Source organism: Helicoverpa zea, chromosome 23 (assembly GCF_022581195.2).
Source record: "Helicoverpa zea isolate HzStark_Cry1AcR chromosome 23, ilHelZeax1.1, whole genome shotgun sequence".
In the NCBI taxonomy this organism is placed as follows: Eukaryota; Metazoa; Arthropoda; class Insecta; order Lepidoptera; family Noctuidae; genus Helicoverpa; species Helicoverpa zea.
The window spans coordinates 820,634-844,403 of NC_061474.1; the positions used below are offsets into that span (position 1 = coordinate 820,634).

General features: G+C 36.3%; 4 protein-coding genes across 9 annotated transcripts; 3 read left to right on the forward strand and 1 right to left on the reverse strand.

Annotated features, from left to right (window-relative positions):
* The first annotated feature begins 276 nt into the window (after window positions 1-276).
* On the forward strand, window positions 277-14,039 carry LOC124642109 (nucleolar protein 14 homolog). The gene is made up of 10 exons (XM_047180417.1): window positions 277-628; window positions 833-1,026; window positions 1,449-1,540; window positions 1,853-2,181; window positions 9,472-9,617; window positions 9,967-10,082; window positions 10,371-10,948; window positions 11,119-12,113; window positions 12,406-12,561; window positions 13,907-14,039. The coding sequence occupies exons 1-10, from the start codon at window positions 434-436 to the stop codon at window positions 13,995-13,997; spliced, it is 2,892 nt and encodes a 963-aa protein (XP_047036373.1). The 5' UTR covers window positions 277-433; the 3' UTR covers window positions 13,998-14,039.
* LOC124642110 lies at window positions 7,930-9,291 on the forward strand. The gene has a single exon (XM_047180418.1). The coding sequence runs from the start codon at window positions 7,986-7,988 to the stop codon at window positions 9,078-9,080; it is 1,095 nt and encodes a 364-aa protein (XP_047036374.1). The 5' UTR covers window positions 7,930-7,985; the 3' UTR covers window positions 9,081-9,291.
* Window positions 13,994-17,689, reverse strand: LOC124642112 (translocator protein-like). 3 transcript variants are annotated; one of them, XM_047180423.1, is made up of 4 exons: window positions 17,551-17,689; window positions 16,409-16,648; window positions 15,621-15,715; window positions 13,994-15,157 (listed from the first exon to the last, which is right to left on the reverse strand). In XM_047180423.1, exons 2-4 carry the CDS (start codon window positions 16,641-16,643, stop codon window positions 14,969-14,971), a joined length of 519 nt encoding a protein of 172 aa, XP_047036379.1. In that variant the 5' UTR covers window positions 16,644-16,648; window positions 17,551-17,689; the 3' UTR covers window positions 13,994-14,968. The 3 variants fall into 3 exon arrangements, with proteins under 3 accessions (XP_047036379.1, XP_047036380.1, XP_047036382.1); XM_047180424.1 differs by lacking the exon at window positions 17,551-17,689 and adding an exon at window positions 17,014-17,086; XM_047180426.1 differs by lacking the exon at window positions 17,551-17,689 and adding an exon at window positions 16,929-16,949.
* Window positions 17,358-22,843, forward strand: LOC124642111 (translocator protein-like). Of its 4 annotated transcripts, none has more exons than XM_047180421.1 (5): window positions 17,358-17,516; window positions 18,953-19,203; window positions 21,096-21,190; window positions 21,797-21,996; window positions 22,330-22,843. In XM_047180421.1, the coding sequence occupies exons 2-4, from the start codon at window positions 18,966-18,968 to the stop codon at window positions 21,992-21,994; spliced, it is 531 nt and encodes a 176-aa protein (XP_047036377.1). In that variant the 5' UTR covers window positions 17,358-17,516; window positions 18,953-18,965; the 3' UTR covers window positions 21,995-21,996; window positions 22,330-22,843. The 4 variants fall into 4 exon arrangements, with proteins under 4 accessions (XP_047036377.1, XP_047036376.1, XP_047036378.1 ...); XM_047180420.1 differs by having other exon boundaries at window positions 17,374-17,514; window positions 18,946-19,203; XM_047180422.1 differs by lacking the exon at window positions 17,358-17,516 and adding an exon at window positions 17,576-17,713.
* Window positions 22,844-23,770: the final 927 nt, after the last annotated feature.

Sequence of the window (23,770 nt, forward strand, 5' to 3'; positions counted from 1 at the left end):
TATGTGTATCTATACAGTTATATGTCAATGATCTATACTCCTATATAACTGTTAAAGAGTTCCTTTTTGAGAACACTAGCATCCAGCCAGGGTTTCATCCGCCAAAGTCCCGACGAAACTGCTTCCCGGTCCCTAATAAAACGTAGATGACCTACATGTTATTCACATATTAATGGCAAGTGTCATTATTTATATCTAAATAAATATTTGACAAGACACTCCTAAGACGACCCACTAACACAGTTTTGTGTTTTTAAGTTGGGAAGGTGCCATTTTTCCAAGAAAAGGAACGTAGCAATTTGAAACGTCAAAACCACGCGTGTTTTTATGTCAATGTCAGAATTCTAACCTAGAAACGCACCTTTAATTTCAGTGGATCACAGCGAGATTTATTTTCTTAATTTAATAAAGTATATAATTGTGGTATCTAAAAATGGCGAAAGTAAAAAATAAGAGAAACTCTGGCCTCGCTGACAAAGTTCACAACAAAAGGAAGACAGAAATTAACAAGAAAAAGATGAATCCATTCGAAGTTCACATTAACAGAGAGAAATTGAAGGTTTTGGGCAAAAAATCGAAGCATGACAGGGGATTGCCTGGTGTTTCTCGAGCTAAAGCTATACAGAAGGTAACTATTGCTTAAAATTGACCTCCCTATGTTTTGAATCGCTTTAAATTCAACACGTATTTTTCCAGCGCGTATTTCTGTAATTTATTCTCTAATTACGCTAACAATGTGTGAAATAACTATCCTAAAAGTACCCTAAAGAACTACAAAGCGAAGAAAACTACACTGACTTTCATTTAACATAAATTACTTTTGTTCTTACAGAGAAAAGAGACATTAGGAACAGAAATGAAATTGATGCATAAAACAAACGCGTTTATTGACCGTCGTATCGGAGAGAAGAACACTCAGTTGTCGGCTGAGGACCGCATGGTGGCCAGGTTTGCGGCTGAGAGAGCTAAACAACACAACAAGAAGAATATCTACAATTTAGCTGATGATGAGGTTCTGACGCACAGGTTTGTTCTTATTATATGCTTTTTTATTCGACAAATTTTATAATATCATTTAATAATATGTGTCCATCAATATTGGAACTTGTTCCAGAGGTTCCAAGACTATTTGTACTATTTATTGTTTGGGCTGCAGCTGTGATCTACTTATCAATATTAAAAAAAAAACAGGGCTTGGCTTGTGCAGCCATTTGCTATATAACGCAGATCATTTATGAGTTTTCAACCATTTCTTGTATTAGTATTTAGGTATTTATATACTCATAGTTATTTATATAGCTATAGTTTAGTCAAAAAACTTACATGATCCTTATAATAAAATTGTGATTAAAATATAAACAGATTTGACAAAAAACTTCTAATTTTAAATATATTTGTAATTCAAAATGAAGTATACCAACTAAAGTACATTATCTATTTCCTTCCAGAGGCCAGACACTGGAGCAGATAGAAAAATTTGATGATCCCAGATCTGATGATGAAGAGGATGAAGACGGCAGGAAGTTCGGTGGACTTGGAGGTGAGAGATGACCTCATTATCTTTTCTAATCTCTGTTGTTTTCTCCTCATAAAGTAAATATAGAAAGGATTTTGATTTAAATTTTGTGTTTTAAAACTAGCTTCCTATAGAGAAGAACGGGGAAGAAACTCATGATTACTTTGTTTAAATTACTTTTATCAATTGTTATATTGTTGTACATAAACAAAAAACATTACTCAATAACCAGTTTCCTATGGAGAAGACTGGGCAAGAAACAGAATGTTTACTTCTATTGAACTTTTGCCAATTTTTATGTTACACAATTTTCTAACTTTTTCTTTCAATCTCCAGATGATTTTGTAGCAGAAGGCCATTTTGGTGGTGGAATGCTAACCAAAACAGACTCAAAGGATGGAGCCAAATCACACAAGGACTTAATAGAGCAGCTCATAGCTGAATCAAAGAAAAGAAAAGCAGAGAAACAGAAAGAAAAAGAACAAACGCTAGATTTGACAGAGAAACTGGACACGGAATGGAAAGATCTCCAACCAGTTGTGTTTAAGAAAATGAGAACGGAAGAGAAGGAGTCGGCAATTGAGAAGTTGTTGAGTCAAGCGGAGAAGAAGAGTATGGATTACGATAAAATGATGAGGGAGCTGAAATTTGAGAAAAGAGGCACTGTAAGTAGTATATGTAACCATGTAAAATCACTACATGTTCTCATAGTAAAATCATTTTTCCATCTAGGATAATTTTCTGACTAGCTTCCTGTGAAATAAAAGAACGGGCCGTTCTTTGCGCTGAGGAAATGAAATGAAAAATAAATACGTTTATTCACGCACGCGTGTGCCACTGCCTACCGTAGAAAACTACCTCCCTTAATATAAATTAGTAAGGATAAATGTAGCCTATGTTCTTTCCCTGAAAAATCTTCTCTAAAATCTTCTCTTAGACTTTCTGTGTAACTTTCATTTAAATCAGTTCAGTATTAAGGAAATGTGTCTGCGCCATACCTACGCCTAGTGATTTTTAATAGCAACAAGTTACACTTTGATGTGATACTATCAAATAATTATTTTTTGTTTTACGTTCACCCGCAAACTTTTTATATTACTCACTTCTATATTGTACACGGTTGCGTCGCCAGAAAATCTATAATTCATTTTGTAAAATGTCAAGAATTCAGATTATTAAACCTGTATTGCGAAGAAACTGAGGTTTTCATTATTAAACTTCCAAATGTCCACCACTGGACATTAAATGGCGACCGTGACAGGACGGATTTGCAAAAATTCGGATCGACTACGAAGACAAAGGAATTCTCACTAAAAGGAAATCTACCAAAGATTCATCGTGGAGGACTACAGACGCAAGAACACTATAATAGAAGACAACTAAGCCAGCCAGGTCGGTCAGAAGAACTCGCCGCGCCCAGCCTTAGCTTCTACTCCGTCGAGGTTCACCGTCAGCCTGCCACGTCAGTCCGAGAATTTCGTCAACATCTGCGAGCAGCTCGTGTACCTATCAGTACCACAGCCACCAGCGAGGACCAGTGCAGCCAGAAGCAGCCGTCTCGCCTATCAGTTAAGTGCCATTCCTACGATTTACCCTAATACCTGAACCCATTTTTCCTATCGAAAAGGTCGCTGTTTGGTACACTCCACTTGTGTATTTCATTAGTTTAACAAAATATCTAGCAATTTTAAGGCTTATTTCAAGTAAACAATCAGTAAATCTCCTAAAATAGTACAATTAAAATCCATAATTTATTGTCAACTACCTACGTAATCATTTGTAAAATCATAAATTCATTAAAATAACAGTAATTTCATGAAAATAAGTTCATAAATAAATAATACTTGAGTATCTAAACACCTATTAGTAATTACATTCCCGATATTTTCATTCTGCTAGGTAATCTGAAGGCCTAAACTTAGCCACCCTCCCAATAGTGCGTGTCATTATTCTAGTTCACATTATTTCAAATATTTTGGCCGACTATTCCAGGGAATTCGGCGCCGCCCGACGTTGACTACCGCTAGCCGCGTTCGGGTGACGAAGCGTCTGCGCTTCGCCACGCGCCGCGCCGAGCCGCCGCCGCGCTGCTGCCGCGCTGTTACCGCGCTGCTGCCGCGTGGCTGCGTTCGGGCCCCAGGTGTCGCCGAGGGAGTATCAGATAAGAGTTGAACATATAACTTTATTCCTTCGTTTTGCATTAGTGTGTTACTGTTTAGATTACTCAATCACCTATAATACTTTCTTAAGTACTAGTTTGTCGTTTGTTGTTGTTACATACTATTAATTAATAAACAAAATGTCTTTAAGCGAAGATAAAGACAGTAATGCAAAACAATTGAAGGAGCTATTTGCTAAACGTAGCTCGGTCAAAGGTCGTTTAACGAAATTTAAAAAGTATTTAGATGTAGTATGCTCTTTAAAATTATCAAAAACCCAAATTAAAGAGTTAGAAATTAATATTGATAAAATACGAGCTATGTCTAGCAAATTCGATGAACTACAGGCTCAGATTGAGGTTATTAATTGCGATAATATGGACTCTGAGATTGATGAACGTGATGGAATTGAGCAGATCTTCACCTCACATCTGGCAATTGCTGAAGAGCAACTTGACAAGTATAAGACTACTTCTCACTATTCTGATTCGCACAATTCATCACAATGTCATCACGATCAGTCAACTCATTGTCATCATGTTGATTTTAAATTACCACAAATACAAATTGCAAAGTTCGATGGCGCTTATTTCCGCTGGCTTGAGTTCCGAGATACCTATTTGTCGCTTATTCATAACAATGAGCGTATCAAGCCTATTCATAAGTTCCATTATTTGGTATCGTATCTCGAAAATGAAGCTGCGCGAATTATTTCTAATTTAGAGATTTGCGAAACTAATTATGAAACCGCATGGCAGCTTTTGTGCGATCGTTACGATAACAAGCGCCAGCTTATAAATCAACACCTCAATTCATTGTTATATTTTGAATCGACACAGCAACAACACAAACGTGAATCAGACAAATCACTGAGGTTTCTAGTTGACCACGTAACAAAAAACTTGCGAGCATTATCAAGCTTAGCTAAACAGGATGAGCTGCTTGATATGATAATTATCAAAATTCTTATACCTAAGTTAGATAATCGTACTGCTATGAAGTGGGAAGAACACCGTAATAGTTTGTCCGATCTCCCCACTCTAAAGGACTTCAATAAGTTCCTAACTGATCGCGCTGATGTGTTAGCAACTATGTTCCAAAACAAGTCTGACACACCCAAGGCTACACAATCACGCCAAAATAATAATAATAATTCTCGTAGCACTAAGTCGTTTTCATCTACAGTTCAGAACACCGGCTCTGTCACTAAGCAGTGCGTTGTCTGTAAAGGTGACCACTGGATTTACGACTGCCCTACATTCCTAGCGAAGAGTGTTCAAGAACGACGAGACGAAGCATTTAAGTTGCACTTATGCTCCAATTGTTTACGAACTGGACATCGTGCACGTGATTGCAAGTTGGGTCCCTGTCGTGAGTGCAAGCGTAGACACAACTCACTCTTGCATTTACCTAATTCTAACAATGCTAGCACAGGTAATACTAGTACAGTCAGCAGCAATAGCACTAACACAGATCGCGGTTCAAGTGAAATATCAGTTAATAATTCGATTAGTGATAATTTCGTAGAAAATCATATTCTTTTGTCAACAGCCATGGTAAACGTTATCAATCCTCAAACAAACAAGCAATTTCGAGTGCGTGCTTTATTAGACTGTGGAAGTCAGTCCTCATTTATTAGCCAGTCACTCATGAACAAGTTATCATTACAGGTATGTACTATAAATACTATAAACGTTATTGGTATAGGCAACAACTTAGCGGAACATGTAAATAAAAGTTGCATTGCCCGATTAAATTCATTTAGCAACGACTACAGTGTTGTACAATCATTTTATGTGTTGAACCAGTTAACAGGTGCTATTCCTAAACAATCTATAGATATTAGTCAACTTAATATCCCACGAGACATACAGTTAGCTGATCCCAATTTTAATCAGCCTTCGGCAATAGACATCTTGATAGGTGCGGACCTATTTTGGGACCTATTAGGATGTGATCAGCTAGCATTAGGTCATAACATGCCCAAGCTACGTAGCTCAAAGCTAGGTTGGCTAGTCGCCGGCCCTATTTTTCCAAGTTTAAGGAATCGTTCGTTACCAAAGAGTATTCCGTGTCATGTTTCAATCAGTGATAGTGACGAATGCAATAATTCCGATATTAATTCTCAATTAACAAAGTTTTGGGAACTGGAGCAAGTTCCAGATAAGCAATATTTTAGTAAAATTGAGCAGGCTTGTGAAGACCACTTTTATCGTAATACTTACCGTTTAGAATCTGGCAGATTTTGTGTTAGGCTGCCTCTAATTGATAGTCCAGATTGTTTAGGAGATTCTTACGCAATGGCCAAGAAACGATTATTGTATTTAGAAAAACGTTTCCGTAAGAATCCAGAATTAAAGTTACAATATTCAAATTTCATTCAAGAATATTTAGAGCTAGGCCATTTAGAGGAATGTCCGATTATAAATCCCGTTCCATCCTATTATCTTTGCCATCATGCAGTGTTTAAACAAAACAGTGAAACGACAAAGACACGTGTTGTCTTTGATGGATCGGCACGAACTTCCTCAGGTTTCTCTCTGAACGACCTACAGATGGTCGGTCCCAATGTTCAAGACTCAATCTTTTCTATTTTGATTCGAGCTCGTCAGTACAAATACATTTTGACAGCCGATATTGAAAAATTCTTTAGGATGGTTGAACTAGATGAAAAGGATCGTAATTTACAATTAATACTTTGGAGAAGTGATGAGTCAAATCCTATCAAAACTTTACGTCTAAAAACCGTCACTTATGGTCTCGCAAGTGCTACATATTTAAGCACCAAGTGTTTGTCAGTATTGGCAGAGGATTGCGATGATCAATTTATAGGTAATATTATTAAACACGATCATTATGTCGATGATTTGGTCACTGGATCCAACTGTGAGTCCGAGCTGTTATACATTCAGCGCAAGGTGTCGGACACTCTAAAATCTGCAGGGTTTAAACTACGTAAATTCAGGTCGAATTTACCAAGTATTTTGTCATCATCGGTCATTGATCAAAATGACAAGGTTAGTTTAAGCGGATCCACTAATACTTTAGGATTAAATTGGAATCCTAAAACCGATACTCTTCAAATATCAATTGTAATTCCCAACAAAGGTGATGTAGTTACCAAGCGATCTATACTGTCTACATCATTCAAGATTTTTGATCCTCTCGGTATTCTCAGTCCATGCGTGATTATACCTAAAATGTTACTTCAGTCCTTATGGCTCAATAAAAAGGGCTGGGATGAACCGGTTAGCTCTGATATTTTGGAATCCTGGAACAAGTTTATTAACAATTTAAGTTTTTTATCAGATCTACAGATCCCGCGATTAACGCTATGCGAAGCTCCTAGTTATATAGAAATACATACCTTTAGTGATGCTTCCCAAGTCGCTTACGGTGCATGTGTGTACCTGCGGTCACACAACTTAGCTGGTGATGTAAAGGTTAACTTACTGTGTGCTAAGTCTAAGGTGGCGCCGTTGAAGCCGACGACAATACCGCGTCTGGAGCTTTGTGCTGCTCTGTTGGCTGCAAAATTGTGCAAGACAGTTACCAGTTCTCTACGATGTGAGGTTGATCGTATCATTTATTGGTGCGATTCAAGCGTTGTCCTCAGCTGGTTGAATGGTAATTCTGCAAAGCTAAAAACATTTGTAGCAAATAGGGTTGCCGAGATTAATGAACTTACCGATAGTTCGTCGTGGCGTTATGTGCCGACTGATCAGAATCCAGCTGACCTGATCTCAAGAGGCGTAAGTCCAGATCAAATTACCAATCTTAATTTGTGGTGGTCAGGTCCAAAATTTCTAATACAGCCTGAATCTGATTGGCCCTATTTAAATAAATTAATAAATGAAACAGACTTACCTGAGATGAAATCCACTTCCGCTGTTGTCCAGGAACCTGTAACAGAAATTCTAAAAATAGATAAATTTTCATCGTTTTTAAAATTAAGACGCATATTTGCGTATGTAAATAGATTTATACATAATATTAGACATAAAAATCCTAAAGATAAATTATTTGGTAAATTTAGTGTTACTGAATTAGAATCATCCTTTACTAGCCTATGTAAAATTGCTCAGCAAACTTCATTTGCTGTAGAGTACAATATTTTGTTAAAAAATAAAAATTTAAGTAGCAAATCATCTCTCTTGTCACTTTCACCCTTTTTGGATGATGACAAGGTGATGAGAGTCGGTGGTAGAATAGAATTATCAAATTATAATTATACTAAAAAACATCACATACTTTTACACGCCTCTCATCCACTCACCAAATTATATTTCAAACATGAACACTTACGGAACATGCATGCCGGGCCTCAACTGTTGCTGGCCTGTGTAAGAGAAACTGTGTGGCCTATAAACGGTAGGCACTTGGCCCGCCGCACAGTACATGCCTGTGTCAGATGTAGACGTATTCAAGGTAAAACATTAACTCCCATGATGGGAAACTTACCTGCACAGCGCATCACACCTGATTTTCCATTTCGTACTGTTGGCGTTGACTTCGCTGGTCCGTTCCTCACGCTAAATAGAAAGGGTCGAGGTGCACGATTAACTAAAACCTATTTATGTTTGTTTGTATGTTTTCGCTATAAATGTGTGCACCTGGAAGCCGTCAGTGATTTGTCCAAAGACGCTTTTATTATGACATTACGCAGATTTATATCGCGACGGGGCAAGCCAGCGGAGATATTTTGCGATAACGGCCGCAACTTTGTTGCAGCTGCTAAGGAAATAGGCAATTTTCTTAAAACCAATCATGAGCCTGTAGTTGATTTTGCTACCAATGAAGGTGTGAAGTTTGTGTTCTCTCCCACGTATGCTCCACATTTCGGCGGCATCTGGGAGGCTGGCGTTAAATCCGCGAAATACCACTTAAAACGCGTTATGGGAAACAATCATTTAACATTTGAGGAGATATGTACTCTTTTCACACAAGTGGAAGCTGTACTCAACAGTAGACCTTTATGCCCACTCTCCCCTTCCCCTAACGATTACCATTTCCTAACTCCCGGTCACTTTCTGATAGGGCGTGCCTTAAATGCATTGCCTGGTCCATCGCTCGAGCACGAGAACCAGAACAACCTTCAACGCTACATGAAGCTTGAACAAATACATCAACATTTTTGGCAGCGCTGGCAAAGGGAATATGTAGCAGAGCTACAGCAGCGCTCAAAATGGCGTACTAAATCAGCATCCCTAAAGGTCGGCGACTTAGTTCTTCTCCATGAGGATAATGTCCCACCACTCAGTTGGCGAATGGGACGAGTCAGCCGCCTGTTCCCGGGGCCCGACGGAGTCACGCGAGTCGCAGATGTGCAAACTACCAGAGGTTGCTTCAGGAGACCTCTCACTCGGATCTGTCCCTTGCCTACATCTTTACCGGATGAAGACTGATGTAGTTGAAAGGAGTCTTTCAACGGGGGGGAAGATGTCTGCGCCATACCTACGCCTAGTGATTTTTAATAGCAACAAGTTACACTTTGATGTGATACTATCAAATAATTATTTTTTGTTTTACGTTCACCCGCAAACTTTTTATATTACTCACTTCTATATTGTACACGGTTGCGTCGCCAGAAAATCTATAATTCATTTTGTAAAATGTCAAGAATTCAGATTATTAAACCTGTATTGCGAAGAAACTGAGGTTTTCATTATTAAACTTCCAAATGTCCACCACTGGACAAAATGAAATCGCTATAGATAGTTACTTTCGCGTTAAAAATATTATTAAGGATTACCTAGCATTCAATATTTCTTTAATTAACCTGTGGTTATATTATAGCCTTCAGATGGTTTGAAAAACGATGAAAAGCAAGCGAAGGAAGAATTAGCCCGATTGGAACAACTGGAGAAGGAGAGGCAATTGAGAATGATGGGCGATGCGGAGAAGGTTGTGGTCAAAGCTCAGCAGACTGCTACTAAACATAGGTAAGTGTAATACATAGTGTTAAATTTGACCAGTGGACTCTCGGCACATTATATTTTATTAGGATTTGTCCTATCATATAATATATCATCATGTCATGTAGACATCTAATCTGACAAATTCGACAGACACAGACATTTTTACAGATTTTTATTATTTTAATGTAAATAGTATATCGATACAGCGTGATGCTTCATGCTTGTGTCTTCCCTTATTGTAATTCAATATTATTTGAAAACAAGATCTGCGAAGTCTACATATATGTATAACTTTAAAACATTTTGGAGGCATGTTAAGAATCATAATGATTATTAGCTAAAGTGTGATTCTGGTTTATATGAATATTTACAGATCTGCAGAAGACTTGGATGATAATTTCGAGCTGGACAATGAACATGACTTTATGTTGGCTTACGATAAAGATGGAAAGCCGTTAGTACCTGAAAATGTGTTGAAAGATTTTTCAGGTTAGTCATGATTTTCTATTACATTAATATTATAAAGGCTAAAATTTGTTATTCTCGCACAAACAGCTGCACAGATTTTGATGAAGCTGAATAATTCGGCTAGGCGCGGGAAATATTTCCCTTGGGAATCATGTGATTTGTGAAACAGTAAAGAACAGTAGAACATAGAGAAATATTTTGAATATTCATGTTTATTTTGTTGCTCTTTAAGATAATTACTTTTTAATAATGCAGGACAGTTGGAGTTAACAAGAACTCTTTTATGTATTAGTGATTTAATGATTTCAGTTCCAAACGCAAAACCGAAATTTGACGATGGCATATCAGACACTTCTGATGAAGATGATGAAGGGAAAGATGCCAGTGATGAAGATGAAGATGATAATAATGATCAAAGCGAGAAAGATTCTGAAGCTGAATCTAATGACGGCAGTGACGATAGTGATGACGACGAAAAACCAACAAATAAAAGAATTAAATTAATATCTAACAACAAACATGGTGACTCTGATTCAGATGAAGAATCTAGTGATGATGAAAAACCAGAAATCAAAATTAAACCGAAAGATAAAGCAAAAGCAGTAGAAAAGGCAACTAAAAAACAAGAAAATACTGTAAAGAAAGTTGATGATGATAAGACAATTCTGTTTCAAAATTCAAAAGATGATGATGATGATTCTGGAGAAGATGAAGAAAGTAGTGAAGAAAGTGGTAGTGAGGAAGATGGGGAAGGAAATGAAATAGACTTGAATGATTTGAAGGATTTAAAGGAATCTGATGTTGAGAGTGAGGATGAAGTTTTGGAGAACGCGGAGAATATTGGGTCATTCTTCGATTTTAAAGCTGGAGAAGCTGATAAATTAAAGGTATGTAAACATATTTACCTTTGTAAATAAGTTGCTTAAAATGAATGCCCAAGCATAATTGTATAATCTTTAGATTATAAGAATAATTTATATAATGATATTCATTGAAAGGTGTATGCTGTTGCTAATGTAAGTAATGGTTTTATAATATGAACCTTTTATCTTTTCAGGAACTATTAACTGGTAAAACGCCGGCTCAACAATCCAGTGCTCTACAAAGCCTCATAAAAAGCTACGATCCAAGTCTCGCAGAAAATAACAAAGATAAACTTAGCAAACTCTTTGCGTACATGCTACAGTACATAAACGATATATTCTCTAATTTAAAAGAAGAAAGTGACGTTATCAAATCTTTCCTTATTTTTGACAGACTAGCCCCACATTTCTACGATTTAGCCCACACAAATAAAGTGTCAACAAAGAAATATATCGTAGAATTATTAAAAGAAAAATACGGTAATTTCAAAAAGAGACAAAAACGCGTCCCAGATATGGATACGTTGATATTTTTCAAATTAATATCTATATTGTATCCGACGTCGGATTTTCGACATCCAGTTACGACGCCATCTTTGATTTTCATGTCAGAAATCTTAACTTATTGTAGGTTTAACGACGCATATTCTTTATCAAGAGGTTTATTTGTTACTACATTAATTTTAGAATATACAATGCTATCTAAGAGATTGGTGCCATCAGCTATTAATTTTCTACGAGGCATATTATATTTAAGCGCGAATACCTCAATTCTAAATCCAATACAAGTCGTCCCGCCTTTTAGATTACATAAAGATTCAAATCTTTTGAATTTAGAACAGAATTGTTCTAAAATGGACGTTGATAGCAAGATGGCGGCTCGCGATTTGACTTTAACAGAATTAAACGATGATTTCAAAATACGTATTCTATCATCAAGTATGGGGATTTTAAAAGAATTTTTCGACTATTTCAATGATATAGAAGCCCAAGTTTATTTATTTGAACCACATTTAAGGTTAATAGGTAGGATTGATTTGGATATGTACCCGATTAAAGTAGCGCATAGAGTAAATCAGATTGTAAAGTATATGAAAGCTGGATTAGAGGTGAAGACGTTTACGCCTCTATGCAGAGAGAAAAAGAGACCGAAAGCTTTGAGGCTGTATGAGCCGGATATACAGGAAGTGTAAGTACAGATATCTTGTTTTTATTTTTTTGTGCGTTGCCAATAAATATGCGACAAAGGTACCAGATACCTACAAAAAAAACCTATAAAATAAAGACTAGGTGTCGACACCAGTTAACCTATTTCTGTATTTTATACCAAGTTAAAAAAAGGCTCTCAATTCGATTGTTTTTTATGTTACTCAATTTTTAAGCAATGATTCTTGATTATCAGTCCAAATATATTTCATGGCTAATAGAGTTTAAATAATAGTAAATCTAGTATACCTAATTAATTATTATTTTATTCACAGTTTCACCGGCAGCAAGAGTTCAAAACTATCTCGCGAACAAGCAGAGTCTCAACGTCTGAAGACTAAGTACAAGAAAGAAATGAAGGGAGCGCTCAGAGAGATCAGACGCGACAAGTCTTACATCGGATCTGTTAAAATACGACAGAAGATACACAGGTGAGTTTTAACGTCACTTTCGTGGTGCTCGTGATCAAGTATCGAGTCGATTGATGGTTAAGCAACATTTAAAGTGGTGGTCTTTGAGCTATCGCGGCTCTGAAACACAAGGTCCAAGTTATTATCGACATTATGTTCATATAAATAAAGTTTAAATTCAAATAACACGACTGTCTTATATAGTCGCTTCGAAACTATATGAAGCATATGTGAAAATATCGTCTAACATTATAAGGCATGCTCTGCCTCAGGAATTACTGTTTCGATTTGAAAACGTCATTCAGTCTTAGATAGTCCATAGTAGGTCAAAGTCAGAAGGTAGTCTTCAGTCAAAGTAAAATTGTTTTATTTGCGCTATTTATAACTCAAGAGCTTCTTATTGATTTCTGACACTTACGCGAATATTAGACATTTAAATAAAACTACTTTTACGGATTTTATCGCGTTATATTAATATTATTTAATCCCGACGTTTCGGATCCTTTACAGCATCCATGGTCACGGGCAGACTAAGGTGTTGGTCGTCTTGATATATTAGTTACAAACAGCTACCCTACATTTTGTTGATTATTATTGACAATCCGATTCACGCAAAACGAGCTCACTGTATCCTTAGGTCGAGCAGTTGTAGGTTTGGATTTTGATTTAATAGTTTCTATGATGGGATTCCAAGCAGGTGGTATGCACCTGCTAGGTGGTATGGTGGTGGTAGACAGTCAGCAGTTTGTGAACACACACTAGACAAGGCCCAGCATTACATCAGATTTGACAAACCACAAGTCCTTGCAAGAGAAAACCGATTCCTACCTAGGATGATTCGCGAGGCTATTGAAATTAAAAAACATCCAAATTTCAATAGAGAAGATGGCTGGTGCATACCACCTGCTTGGAATCCCATCATAGAAACTATTAAATCAAAATCCAAGCCTACAACTGCTCGACCTAAGGATACAGTGAGCTCGTTTTGCGTGAATCGGATTGTCAATAATAATCAACAAAATGTAGGGTAGCTGTTTGTAACTAATATATCAAGACGACCAACACCTTAGTCTGCCCGTGACCATGGATGCTGTAAAGGATCCGAAACGTCGGGATTAAATAATATTAATATAACGCGATAAAATCCGTAAAAGTAGTTTTATTTAAATGTCAAGAGCTTCTTCTTCTTCTGAATCGATTTGGCTGTAAATTGGTGTGGACGTAGCTTAGAACTAAAAGACAGATGACATGGGATACAGTTTGTGCCTATGCAGGTATGGAAAGTAGTTCCCTCTAGACGCAGGTGGAACCTCGGTAAACAGCCAATCTAGAATTAAAGTGCTAATGTTATTTTATCTCTTTCCAGTGACAACATAAGAAGAGAAAAGGTCAAACAGATTTACAAGGACGCGTCAATACAGCAAGGAGAGCTCAACAAAATAAAACGCGGGAAATGATAATATCTGTATATTTGTTAAATAAAATTAACTTGCTCTATATATACTAGTTTTTTGTACTTCTACATTAATTGCATAAAGAGGTAATATCAGTTAGTACGTTCGTATATGTGGGGCTGTCTTCGAAACTGCTCGATCCCCACAAAAATACCGTGGTTTTAAGTATTTCACATCAGAATGCGTGATGATAGTTCAATTGTTTTCTTTGGTCTATAGTTCTTTTCGTTTTTATAAACTATCATGCAAATATAACATGCATTTTGTAATCAAACTTTATATCGAACATTAATATTTTATGTGTGTAGTCTATTAAAAATATATTCTTCACTTTCACTTAAAAACTAATACTGTAACAAGGCCTGATTGCGCAACATCATTATTTTATTATATAAATCTAAATAAAGGCCAAATATCTTTGTTACTGACAAGCTTTAAAATACTAAGTTGTCATGAACAACGTCTACTCTAGAGAGACAAATGAAAATGACAAGTGTAAACGTCTTCAGAAAATTCGATCATAGATGATTATTATCGCTATTTACATTCATGAAAATATCATATACGTTTCGTTCCACGATTAATCGACTAGCTAGCTCCTTAGTAATGCAATCAGGCCTTTGTAAATGCACTTAGAGGCAGCTTACACTATTAATTAAATTGCGCAATACCAAAAGTTAATATTGAAGATTGCGCAATGATTTTTAGCGCATTTTTTTATTGCGCAATTTAGTTGATCATCTGGGGCTTGAATCTGTTACCTACTTTAATAATTTGTCAATTTAAATCAATGGAATTTCAATAGCAGTTTTAACCTCAGTGGGCATTCTGTTACTGGTATAAGACCAAATTACGCCTTAACTTAAGTATTTTTGTCACTCTTATTTCATACTTCATCCGTAATTGAATCTCAATTGGATATGAATTGTATGTCGCTTGTATAAAATTAGCAGAATCAAGCCCCTGCTTGCTTCTTAGTCGCCATTAACCTTCTTCTCATTAACAGGCTTATTAAGTTTCCAAATAGAGTAATTAAGGCAGGTTGCGAATGATAACCAGGCGAGGTAAGGTATCATTAGATAGCCTGACGTGGCTGATACGTTGAAGAAACTGATGGTGCAGGCTACCGCTGCCGCGTCCAGGACAAACATGTGGAGGAGACCCTGGGGATGATAAATTGGTTGTTCAGTATTTTGAGAAGTGTTCGAAAGAAATAACATGGATCTTCGTAAGAATAGTGATGTGGTTTCAATAAATAAGTTTATTTTAAAGTTCTAGCCATTTAGTATTTCTTAAGTTAGGTATTTCATCAATCCATCAACAAGCCATCTTTGTTTGGACATGGAAAGCTTCTCGACAAGATCTGTGTGCATAAATGCGCAAGGCGTCAAATCGCTAACTTCAGAAACGCAAAGTTAATAACTGCAAACTGTAAGTCAGTGTAAAAGTCTGATCTTTTCTACTCTGACCACAAATGGATATCCAATAAGAGATGTATTTAGTCCATTTAAATAATACTGCCTTTGGAGTAGGCTCACGTCAATACTGAGAGTCGAAATCACGACCACAAGCTAGCAAGGACATATCTATTAAATGGGCATATCTTTTGAAAAATAGTGTAATTACCAGTCCAATGCGATGCATGCCGAAGAACACAGGCGTCCATGTCCAGTTGAGTATGAGTTGTCCGCCATACAACGCTAGCGGTACTATGGCATCATCTGGAAATGCATTAGAAGATAAATTGGTAGGCGTCATAAAACCATTAAAAATACAAACAACATTTTTTTAATGTTAATTTTGAAAAAGAAAAACATTTGCTATTTATTTGATGGATTATAACTGCAGTAATTTTATTAATCATCCCTAAGCTCTCAGAACCTAAAAACAGATCGCGATGTTTGCATGGGGCCCGATTCTCCTAATTTTACTTAAGCAACATACGATTCACATTCGACTGCGATCCAATCCCGACTCGATTACGATTGAAGCGTATGTGGCATTCCGCTATTTTTTCTTTGAAATAAACGATTTATCCTTCTATGTTATTGAATAATGGATCATTATGTCTGCAAATGATTTACGATTGCAATATGATTGTAGAGCAAACTACCGTATTGACCAAAATCACCAAAATAGCAGACCAATCGCAAACCAATCGAATGTCGTTGGAATACGATTGGTCTTATATTAGTAGCAGAATGCCCGATATGGTTAAAACTGCTATTGCGATTCGATTTCTATTAAATTTTGACATTTTTAACTTAGGAGAATCGGGCCCCTGAGCATCGAACCCGAGATCAGCAACAGTCGATCACCAGAAGAAGTGCCTACGAGCAGGGTATTTTACGTAGGTACCTAATATTGAGAGTCTCAGGTGGCTACCTTTGTAATAAATTGATTTATTTAATTACCTGTAAAACCACCACACTCAGCATAAACAAGGTAGGACGCGTATCCCATCCCCGAATACAGCACCGTCCACGCAGGTCCGAACACCCAAGCAGGTGGGGTCCAAGTAGGTTTCTTAATTGTCTGGTACCAGGCCCTACCGTCAGGTCTCTTAACTTGGCCTCTCATTGTGAACGCGCTCACCCAACCGCCCATGTTGGGCGCCAAAATAGCTCCTAGGATACCCCAGTTCACCATTTTGTCTGGAATATTAGGAAATGTCTTTTGAGTATTTAAGTATCATTGTTTACTATTTCATGGTTAATGAAGCATTTTTTAAGGTAACTATGGTAGTAAATAGGTTATTCTTCCATGTTATAGAGACATTGCCCAAATGGTGATTGTAAGGAGCAATTTTTATACTTGGTTTGGACTGATCGAAATTAATGAATTCGATATTCGGAAGGGGTGGGGTGTAGCTATTACTAACTATACAGAGAGCGTTAAAGCAAAGCATGTAGGTACAAGTATCTATTCATTTACAGCGTAAAGAGACTATATTGTATGGTCGGTAATCCGTTATGTTTATTAATTTAGTTTACGGTTATTTATTCTCATGGCATATTACCAATTCCCGTGGGTCTGCTTCCGCTTAGATTGGAGCTGGGAGTTGGAAACGTGATGAAAATAATATTTGCGTTCCGTTTATGGCGAGTTCATGGTGTCTTACAACTTTCAGATTTTGTTAGAAAATATGTACAAAAGCATAAATTAGATACAAAAACTAATATCATTAATGAACTTTTAAATAACAGCTGTATTTACGATGGTAGAAAACAATGAATAACAGATACTTTCATCAATCTAGGTGATCGTAATTCATCTTAAAACGGAACGATGCAGTCATCTGACAATAACAGTGACATAACGTCACTCAATTATTATCCTACAAAAATAAAAAGAGCAAAAACGCCTTGAATTTCTAACAAGATTTCATTCTTTACAAATTGCTTGTGTAGTATTTGTTCCGGGAAGCTGATTTCACAATAGAAATTTTATATTCATCTTAGTTCACATTTACAAGTTTTGTACGACTATCGACAAGATTTCTTAAGCTTAAATTAATATTAGGTGAGTATTTTTTATCAATACAAAATTTTCTTACCTTTCAAGAAGTCGACCGGTTTTTGTAATGTAAATAAATTGCGTAATGTATGCCGTGTCTCACTCACGAATAACTTAACTGTGTACTAAAATTTTGCCTCAATCATCGTTGATAATAGCATAAATTACGTCACACATAATTAAGAGTCGAAGTGTTACTGGTGGTAAGTATTATTTACGTATAATGTAATCTAATCGTGGACTTTAATCGATACTTGGGGACCGGCCGCAAATTACTATCATTTATTTGAACACATTCCGGCCGGCTTACCACATAAGTGTGCTATCTTAAGTGTGTGTCGAAATATTTTGGAACTATGAGCCTGTTGGAAAACGAACATTTTGAAAGGTATGATAAGTTTAGCAAAAGTATTTTGATAAGGAATTGCAAAAGATTCATAAAATAGTAGGCAAAGTCTGTAGTGGCCACTTGAATGTATTATGTAAATGAAGGTATTAAAATTACAGAAAATTCTAGAGTTATAGCCAGAAAATCTAAATTAATGTTATTTGTAAATGAAAGGAAATTATATGAAATCTGATATGTGTTTATAATGGTTTTAAGAATTTTCCACATTTAGTAAATGTACTATTTCTTGTCTTACTGTTCTGACAGAACTACTTCAAACACATGGATATAGTTATCGGCACGGATATTGAGCCATGATCTTCACCTGCGATAGGAAGAAGCGATTTATTGGTTTATTGCTTTATGTGTACAGTGCGCAAAGCGATCCCCACTCTTCCGCCAAGAGCTCAATATCCGTGCCGATAACTATAAAACCTATTCCAATTTATTCCTCAAGTATAGTTGATGATTATTCCGAACATAGTTCAGATCTGTTCAGCCATTTTCCTATGAAAATATGACAAACAAAAAAAATACAATTTAAAGCAAAATTTTTCTTTCTTTAAAAATATTAATAGAATGATCTAGAAGTTAACATTTGGTAATATTAGGTATTAAATAAAACAAAGTCTCTGTTTAAGGCAAAACCAAGCTATTCTTATCTCTTAATCACTACAAAAGAAACTGATTGAATTGTTAATCCATGCAGACATATCACAAGTTCTTCTGAAACAAAACTTAATAAAAATATAATCCATAAATAATCACATAATACAAAATTTAATAAACAGACAATTCATCATAAACACCATCACCCTTTTTATCGTCTTACTGCTGCTCACAGGCCTCCTCTCACACAGAGAAGGATTAAGGGTTAATCACCACGCTTGCTTTCCATGAGGGTTGGTGATTTCAGACTTTATAATCCAGGTTCACTCTAGATGTTTGCCTTCATCTTTAATCAGCTGTTGTTTTCTAAGGTATAACACAACAAAAATAGACAATAATCAAGGTAAAATATTTATCAATTGATTATTCTGATATCCAATTCCAGATTCCACACTTTCATGATGGCGAACTGGTCAGCAATGGGTTCCGTAATCCTGCCCAACGTTGGCGGATGGGCTAACGGCTTATACTTTGCGGGTCAAATCCGCAAGGGTGAAGACAAAGCTTGGTACGATGAGCTGAAGAAACCGTCTTGGAACCCCCCCAAGTGGGTGTTTGGACCAGCATGGACTGTTTTGTACAGCAGCATGGGTTACGCTTCGTATTTAGTTTATGAAGAAGTTGGTGGATTCCAAGGTGAGTTTTATATGTTTTTTAGGTCTTACCTATAACTAAACTGCAGTAAATTCAAGCCTATAATGGGAATGGCCTGTATTTACTCCCTTTTTCATTGATTGTTTAAGGCAATAACTTTGTACCCTCCTCCTCCTCCGAGCCATTTCCCAAACTATGTTGGGGTCGGCTTCCAGTCTAACCGGTTCAGCTGAGTACCAGTGCCTTACAAGAAGCGACTGCCTATCTGACCTCCTCAACCCAGTTACCCGGGCAACCCGATACCCCTTGGTTAGACTGGTGTCAGACTTTCTGGCTTCTGACTACCCGTAACGTAATAACTTTGTACCCATTGACTGTAATAATAATGGCATCCCACAATCTACTGTACCCATTTACTGTAGCCATTTACTTTTGTAACAGTATTTGTATATGTACTTTTATTATCATTTTGATTCTTCCTGTATAACACATTAGGTACAAGAAAAATTGAATTGAAAGTTAAGTGTTAGACTTATATTTTATCTTATAGATAGGTAATAGTAATTCTGAAGTTTAGTACAAAGTAACAAAATCAATTAATAAGGAAAATATAGGTACTAGATTATCTTACTTATATTATAAATGTGAAAGTTTGTGAGAATGTATGGATGTATGTTTGTTATTCAATCACGCAAAAACGGCTGAACCGATTTGATTGAAATTTGGTATGTAGATAGGTGATACCCTTGATTAACACATAGACTACTTTTTATCAACACACCACGCGAGCGAAGCCGCTGGCGGAAGCTAGTCTTTTATATATGTGTAAACATACATATAAACACTACATAATCAAGATAAAACTATTTCTGCATATCTCACCTGTTATTGAGACCTGATAAGATTATCTTGGTGAAGTGAGTAAGACTTTGCTTGTTAGAAGTGAAAGCAGTCTGTACCTACTCTGTATGTATGTATAGATTTGTTTGAGCTATATGCATCAGAAATAGAAGGCCAATAGGAATAAAAAAATGCGATAAATAAAAACTAAATTTAATTTATCAATTTACCAACATCTTGTATTTGAAAAATTCTTTCACGTTGGAATGCTGGAATATTCCCAAGTAACATAGGCTATACATTTTCTGGATGAAACAGCTCGTAATAAATATGACGCTATGAAGTTTGCGAAAAAGCATTCGTGCCATTGATTGAGTGAATATTGGTAGGTAGATGTTATTTAGTCTTCAATAGTTCAATGATTCTTTCTACAGCCTTTATAAAATGTTAATCATGCGATAAATAAAGTTTTCCTCATTATTACATCAGAACTTCATTACGGTTTTTCAAATCACACCTTTGAGAGATTACATCATTTGCTTAAATGTGTCAAGTCAGTTCTCAGTTACTTAGTCATGATGACTAAAAGAATAAACAAAAAATCGAACAATATTTTTTTTACTTTGGTAAAGATAACAACTTTACCTAAAGTTACAAATTAAAGCAGATTTGATTAATTTACGTATAGTCGCAGTATTTTTTGGGATACCTACGCAATTTTCAAAAATATATGGTTACACGTCTTATTCAGAAACTCGTAGGATCCCAATACAGTACTTCTAACTAAAGTCCAATATTCAGATCTTTCTTAATCGTAATAGGCTTGCAATTCCTAGTTCGTGTCGAAATCGCTTTTTGGGTTTTGGAAACGTTTACATATCTGACCGCATTCTGCAAGAGAAATGGTCCCGTGCCTGGGAGGGCACTTAAAGCCAGCGTTTCTGAACCCTACTCAGCAGTAGGAGTCTTTCCAATTCCATGTCAGAGGCTGTTAGGCAGATTTGAGATAACTCTTACAATTGCTTATTAGGTCATTAAACCTGCAGCTCACTCGATGATACCCCTTCCTATAATTCCTATTTTGTTGGTTTCAGATGAAGCAGTGTTGCCCCTGACTCTGTACGGAGGTCAGTTGCTTCTCAACTGGGCGTGGACACCCATCTTCTTCGGCTTGAAGGACTTTAAACTGGTTTGTACTATATTCACGTTATAATTACTATTTTGTACTTGTAGAAAATAGTATAAAAGGTATATTGGGGTTACAGTTTAACTTTTACTCAAATTCATAGTTTTAGGCAGATGTGTATTAATAGAACAATACTATTGTCTGAGTTTCCAAGAATTGTTTATTAACAATGGCCTATTAAGCATTTTTTCCTCAAATATCACATAGGCCTTTTCAACTTCCCAGTGTAGGTAATGGTTGGAAAGATGACGCGATGATAAACCAATTTCTCAGAAACACACACTGTTATTCACAATTTGATTATTTTTTTAAAGTGTACATCATATGACAATTGACATTAACCCAAATAAATTGTGTACAGGACACGAATTACAAGTTTATTATCACTACATAGTACAAAACAAAGTCGCTTTTTCTGTCCCTATGTCCCTTTGTACGCTTAAATCTTCAAAACTACGCAACGGATTTTGATGCGGTTTTTTTCAATAGATAGAGTGATTGAAGAGGAACGTTTATATGTATAATAACATACATTAAATAGTGGGGAAATACTGTTACCCCGTGCGAAGCCGGAGCGGGTCTCTAGTAATCTATAAATATTATTTCCAGGCCTTCATCGAGATCTCAGTGCTGTCCGGAGCAGCCGTGGCGACCACACTGTCGTTCTTCCCCGTGAACCGCACGGCTGGGCTGCTCATGCTACCCTACTTGGCGTGGCTGGGGTATGCCAGCTCGCTGTCATACTACATCTGGAAGAACAACCCCAAGGTTGAGGTCCGGGAGATCAAGGATGAGAAGAGTCAGTGAAGGTTTGTAGGTTTCAAATAATAAACTTTAAAATGTGAAATTATTTATTATAGAAAAAGGGTATACGCATATGTAGGGTGACTGGTAATTTGTGAGCGATACTTGAGTATGTGATTCTTCTACTCATGATTACAAACAACTTTTGCAGGGAAACTTTTATCAGTCTGTTATTACCAGTCATCCTATATAAGTAAAAATATTTTAAACATCTGTTCCAAATTTAATTTCCTACAAGGACAAATGGACAAGAGACGCCGTGGTTAATCATTATAAAATCTTCATCTAGCTACCCTTTTCTCAACTATGTTTATGGATTGTAATCCTTTCTTTTACAGATAACAATCAGCAATTAAAAAAGCGCTTATAACTTAACTATTTTCTTAAGTCAACGATCAAGAACGTGTTCTTAGTTTTAGATGCATATTTCACGCGACAAGTGCAATTTCTATCAATTTATTTTAATTAATAATAATAATAACTAGGTGATAGCTTGCTATTGGTAAGGTTTTGGACTGTTAAGACAGTAAATTGGGTTAAATCTATAACATAAAGAGCATATGAAGCCTTGAATTGTGGCCTAACCATATAGGACCGTTTAAACTGACGGGTTGTAATGCGGCCTAAGTGGTTATTATGCGGCCTAGGTGGTTATTATGCGGCTTAGGTGGTTTTAATGCGGCCTAGGTGGTTATAATGCGGCCTAGGTGGTTATAATGCGGCCTAGGTGGTTATAATGCGGCTTAGGTGGTTATAATGCGGCTTAGGTGGTTTTAATGCGGCCTAGGTGGTTTTAATGCGGCCTAGGTGGTTATAATGCGGCCTAGGTGGTTATAATGCGGCCTAGGTGGTTATAATGCGGCTTAGGTGGTTTTAATGCGGTTTAGGTGGTTATAATGCGGCCTGGGTGGTTATTATGCGGCCTAGGTTGTTATAATGCTACCTAGGTGGTAAAAATGCTGCCTAGGTGGTTTTAATGTAGCTTGGATAGGTCTAGTCAACATTTATACGGCCCATTAAAATATCTATCAACACTTACAATAAAATTGCATTTTTTATAGCACAAATTAACTAAGGGAACTATATTTTTTGTCACCAAAATTTATATTTGTCATCAAGTTGTATCACCTAATAAATAGATCTATCGCCACGAAATATTTTCGTTCTCAGATAAACAAAGAGTGTTCCCAGGTATGAATTAGCAAATTATTGTTAATATAATGTGTAAAATATGAGATGGATTACCAATAAAATTGTAGTGCATTACATGAATATAAACTTCGTTCTTATAATAATAGTTTTATTACTTAAATAATAGCTTGGTGCTCAAAATGGTAGATCTGTCACCAAATAAATCGATTAATCGATCCCTGACTGCGACTCCTTTTTATTTGTTATTTTGTCACCAATACAGTAGTTACATTTTATTTCGTTCAGTTATTAAAATAATGTATTCGTTACCAATGTAATACATCAGTTTATAATTTTAATAAAAATATGTTCAAAGGGAAGAGGAAGGGAAGGGAGACAAATTGGCGCGCTTTCGGGCCTCAACGAATGGGTTGTAGGTTGGTTGTAGGTACGATCATACGATGCGGGGCGCGGGCAGTGAGATTTTTAACAATATATATTGATTATTTTGACTTTGATTAATTGTTTTATTTACTATTCAGCTAGAAATTTAATTTAAATATATTTATACTACCTGTGGAAACTAAAGCCCTTGGGGGGAGGCACATGGCCAGTTAAGTAGTAGACTCTTTTGGTTGAAATGATGAT